At 45.9% G+C, this 5327-nt stretch overlaps 1 protein-coding gene across 1 annotated transcript in view; it reads left to right on the forward strand.

The window, feature by feature from the left end:
• ZFP28 (ZFP28 zinc finger protein) overlaps positions 1 to 5327 on the forward strand; it is a 19819-nt gene that overhangs the window by 6169 nt on the left and 8323 nt on the right. Inside the window, exons 3-7 of the mRNA XM_012653616.1 lie at positions 690 to 816; positions 1004 to 1099; positions 2813 to 2976; positions 3967 to 4081; positions 4386 to 4481. Of these exons, the coding sequence (XP_012509070.1) occupies positions 690 to 816; positions 1004 to 1099; positions 2813 to 2976; positions 3967 to 4081; positions 4386 to 4481 (598 nt within the window). The remainder of the gene's footprint in view (positions 1 to 689; positions 817 to 1003; positions 1100 to 2812; positions 2977 to 3966; positions 4082 to 4385; positions 4482 to 5327) is intronic.

A 5327-nucleotide genomic window follows, 5' to 3' on the forward strand; every position in this document is an offset into this window, starting at 1 on the left:
ATTTAGCGTTCATTATGTATTGTTTTGAATTGGTGTCAAATATTTTTCTTGTGTGTACCTACTTTCACCCCTCAAAACTGCAAGTTCTCCAAAGGCAGGGGCTGACTCCATATTTTTCTCTTTTCTCTGGAGTTTCTGAAAGAATGAGGCCAGCTATCCGATAACTATCTAGATCTACAACTCACTGAATATATAGTCTGCAACCCAAAATGAAGACAGGGTAACCTTAGACCCCTATGTTAGTTCACGAGGGCTGCTATAACAAAATATCACAGACTGGGTATCTTAAACAGCAAAAACAACAGAAATTTCTTTTCCCAAGGCTGTGGAGGGTGGTAGTCTGAAATCAAGGTGTCTGGAGGGTTTGGGTTCTCCGGAGGCCTCTCTCCTTGGCTTGCAGACGGCCTCCTTCTCCGGGTGTCCGTGGCCTTTTCCCTGTGTGTGTGCGTCCTGGTACTGCTGCTGCGTGTCAGGGCAGCAGTCAGATGGGACTAGTTCTCACCCTATGACCTCGTTTAACTTTCATTACCTCTTTAGAGGCCCCATCTCCAAATATGGTCACACCCAGAAGTACTAGGGGTTAGGACTCCAATGTAGGAATTTGGGGGGACGCGGTTCCTTCTGTAACAGCCCCCAGTCACGTGGGGCATGAGCACTGGTTGAGCAGGAGCACGGTTATGTCATTGCAGGGCCTGGTGACATTTGGGGATGTGGCCGTGGATTTCTCCCAAGAGGAGTGGGAGTGGCTGAACCCCGCGCAAAGGCACCTGTACAGCAGGGTGATGCTGGAGAACTACAGGAACCTGGTGTCGCTGGGTGAGCGCGCTCCCCGCCCCTGCTCCTCCTTCCCTCCCCGCTCACTGCCGTGACTGAGGTACGTTCCTTCCTCGGTTACCGAGCTGTGTTCTGCCCTCTTCCCTCAAGCCACGGGGACTGGGGACTGCGTCTGGAGTCTGCACGGCCCCTCAGCATGACCCTGTGCTGTTTCCTCCCACATGTCTAGGACTTTGTGTTTCTAAGCCCGCTGTGATCTCCTCGTTAGAACAAGGAAAAGAGCCCTGGACAGCGCAGAGAAAGATGACGAGAGGTGGGTGCCCAGGTGAGTGTGGGAGAACCAGGTGTGGTGACCCTGCTGGGCACAGCTCAGCTCCTTGGGTACCATCTTCAGCGGACTCTTCCCAGGCCTCTTCCCAAGCCTCTGGCCAGAGGGAAAACCAAGGCCGCTTTAGCATGGGCTCCCCACATTTCTCTTCTCCCCCACCTCTTTTCTCCAGCTTTGCTCCCCCCTCTAAAGATGACTTATTTTCCTCTACTTTGGACCCCTTTTTTCCATGCCCCTCCTCCCCAGACCTACAGAATCATCTCAGTTATTTAAATAAATCTTTGGCTGATTCTGATGTAGATTTTACTGTCTCATTTGTCTTTGATTTAAATGACTCTTTCATTTACGGACTTATTCTTTTAACTGATGAGGACAGAGTTTTGGCTTTCAGTAAGGCCGCCGGATGCTGGTTGGTGAGGTGAGTGTAAGCCGTGGGAGAATAAACCGTCTCATGGGGGGATGGGACAGGTCTACACGCAGCTTAAAAGAAGTAGAAACTGTTCCATGTGTGACAAGTGTCAACAGGGACATAAGGAAGAAGAAAAATCATTCCAGTTTTAAGCCAGGGAAACATGGAATGAGAGTAGAGCCTTGAATAGACACATTAGAAGGAAGAGATTGGTAGGTTAGGAGATGAGTTTGGGTTGGGCTGTAGTAGATTTGGGTCAAGTGGATGTCCAGTGCAGACAGGCAGCGTACAGTCGCGTTTTTGGCTCTCAGAAGAAAAGAACATGGATTCGATTTGATGGAATATGCTTACAGATATTACAGCGATCTTTACAGTGGGAATACAGAGATTTCAACGACAGCATTATTTCTGAAACAGCAAATTATCAAGTAAGGCAAGGAATCAGAATTATAGATTTCTTTCAGAGGTTTTATTATAATAGGAAATGGTTAACAATTTCTAGAGAATTGAGAATCTTATAAAATTTCTTTGTTCGCATCACACTTCACAAGAAAAGTTCGTATTGACAGAACTGGACAGGTTGTTCCCAATTACAGATTATGACTCCTGTGGGTCATGGCATCACACAGGAGAACCAGAAGGGCATCTTGTGAATGTTTGCAGTTTTACATCTTGGTGAATCACATTCTTTGAACTAGTTTTATCAGCTAGAACTGTTTTTCCCTCCTGCGGATCATTCCTCTCTTGTTGTGACTCTAGTTAATTGTGAAGACGGGCATTTTTAAGGCCAGGATCTGGACTTTTACTAGTTAGCGTCGTAATGGAAAAGGAGGCATACAGAAATAGAGGTGAAATTTTTGCTAGATGGGTAAAATGTAGAAAGAGTCAAAGGGAGTTTACTTAATAAAGCTGAAATAAGGATCAGATAGCAGTTTACTTGGTAGCCACCACTTCCTCTTTGTTTACATTAATATTAGCAGCATCTTATTTTAGATTTAAGCCTTTGTGAGCTCTCTCACTTCTTGATTTTTAATTTCTTTTTTCCAGTCTTCTGCTAAAAATATGATATTAATATACACTACTTGTTCAATATTTAGGTGGGAAAGCTCTTATTGTATGCTTTAGGACTGTATCTGCACAGATTTAAGAAGATAAGGTTGGCTGAATATTCCTGGTCATGTAAAAAAGTTTTCAAAATCATATGCTTTTTTGAGGGTTTTATTTCATTTGGTTACATTTTGGAATTTTCCTTCATACTAGCACGTAATAAAAGAGATACTTGCTTTCTTCATGTCTTTCAGACTTGAATGCTGTGCGGGAGACCGAGGAGTTACCTCTAAAGAAGGACTTCTGTGAAGAGAAGTTATCCCACGCAGTGATTACAGAGAGACTCACAAACCATAGTCTGGAGTACTCTGTGTTAGGGGAAAACTGGGGTTATGATGCTCTGTTTGAGACGCAGCCGGTAAGTCAGGAGATGAACCTCCGGCAAAAGAAAATATTAATGTCTTTCATAAAGAAACCTTTCTTTGGCCGGGCGCGGTGGCTCACGCCTGTAATCCTAGCACTCTGGGAGGCCGAGGCGGGCAGATTATTTGAGCTCAGGAGTTCGAGACCAGCCTGAGCAAGAGCGAGACCCCGTCTCTATCAAAAATAGAAAGAAATTAATTGGACAGCTAAAAATATATAGAAAAAAAAATTAGCCGGGCATGGTGGCGCATGCCTGTAGTTCCAGCTACTTGGGAGGCTGAGGCAGAAGGATTGCTTGAGCCCAGGAGTCTGAGGTTGCTGTGAGCTAGGCTGACGCCACGGCACTCACTCTAGCCAGGGCAACAGAGTGAGACTCTGTCTCAAAAAAAAAAAAAAAAAAGAAACCTTTCTTGGGGAAAGAGACAACCACAGTATCTGTGGGAGAAGTTTTCATTTGAATAGAATCCTTCTTACAGACAGAACCAAGAGTAGTTATCTTGATACACATGAGAAAAAAGTGGAGGGAAAATTGAGTTGTAACGAATTACAAAAATATTCGTTTAGGTCAGGAGGGTTTGACTTGTGATGAATGTGAGAAAACCTTGAGCGGGATGTCAACTCTTGCTTTTCATCAGAGATTTCATACAAGAGAAAAAGCCCGCAGACTCATTGAATGATGCATATCGAATGTGGAAAAGCCTTCAGTCAGTGTTAAAAACTCATGCTGTGTATACGTTCATCCTCCTCTGCAGAGTGACAGATTCTCCACAGCAGAAACAGTTTCTCCTGTTTTTCTCTTTTTTTCCCCCCCAAACATATGTGATATAATTGGGCCCATTCATTGTGTGATCTGTTCATTCAGATCCTAAGTCACACTTCTTGGTTCAGAGTGCATTTTTCGCAGTGTGTGGACACAGTCCGCCCCCCGAGGGCTAGGTGGTTTCACGGGCATGGTTGGATGAAAAACTTGCGTGTACTGTTCCAGGGCTTCATGCATGTCACTAACATGGCTGTCGACCTCTCCCAGCAGCTGGACCCAGCTCAGAAGAGTCTGTGTAAGAATGTGCTATGGGAGAACCACGGCGACCCGGGTTCAGTAGGTAAGGGTGTTCCTCTCCCAAATCTGAATCTGTTTTCAGATTTTCATACTTCAGTTCTGAATTATTGGTGGTGGCGGGGTGGGGGTGGGGGTCTCCTGAGGTGCCGGCCTGAAGTTTTGCTCCTGATTCCTAAGATAAGAGTTTGGCATTTGTAGAGGTGAAAGCTGGTGTCTTTGCTGGGCTTGAAGCATCATCCCTGATGCCTTTCACATCCTCCTCATCTTCACCTTTCTTCCTGCAGTAACACTGCTCCGGCAGCAGAATGCCGCGAGTGGGACTGAACCCCCTCTCGTCACTTGCGCAGGGCCTTGTGTTCCCAAGCCAGACCTGGTGTCTCTGCTGGAGCGGGCGACGGAGCCCTGGATGGTGAAACGGGCGCTGACAGGAGGCCTGTTCGCAGGTGAGTGCGGGAGAGCCTGGCGTGGACGGGCCATGGCAGGGGACAGCTCAGCTTTTATCAAAGAGGCCGAATCCTCACCAGCGCACCATGGAAAACGTTCCCGAGCACTGTGGGTCTGGACAGAATATTGAGCTCTGGGATTTCACAATGATTCTCTCTTCCTCCTTTCCGCCTTCTCTCCAGTGACTCCCATGTCCCTAGAGTGTTCCCTCTTTGCTTGGCCACTGACGTGTGTCAGCCTCTCAGTTCCTTAGGTGACCTTTTCCTGACCCTGATGTACTTCCGAGCCGACTTCGAGCGGTTTTCTCTTCTCTGGTTAAGTGGCCCATTCATGTCATCAAGCTTCTGTTCCTGTAAGAACCATGAATTGAAAGTCACGTGACTGAGCCACTCGCACGGTTATCAGCCGGTGGTGGGAGACAGGGAGAGTTACACATATGTATAAACCATCCCAGAATGTCTGTAATGGAGAGAATAAGACATGTTTGTGGGTAACACGCGTGGGGTAGAGGGTGCAGAATTTCAAACAGGACATTGCCGAGACAAAGGAGATGTTACTCCCAGTGGCTCCTATGTTTCTACAGGACAGGGTGGGTAGATGTCATATTGCAAGAAGATGGAAGTAGAGGGTCTTTTCCTCTTGATACACAACAGAAGGAAAAAAAATTTCCTTCAACAATAATGGCTTGTAGAAAATGTAATTTTCTTACCTGTTTAGAAAAAGAACAGAAAACCATGACCCATTATCACAACATATTAACATGTTGTGAAAACTTCAGATCCCTTCAAGTTGTAGTAAACACATTTTTCACAAAACGGAAATTATGGTGTATATTCAGTCACACA

Source organism: Propithecus coquereli, unplaced genomic scaffold (genome assembly GCF_000956105.1).
Source record: "Propithecus coquereli isolate 6110/MARCELLA unplaced genomic scaffold, Pcoq_1.0 Scaffold425, whole genome shotgun sequence".
Taxonomy (NCBI): Eukaryota; Metazoa; Chordata; class Mammalia; order Primates; family Indriidae; genus Propithecus; species Propithecus coquereli.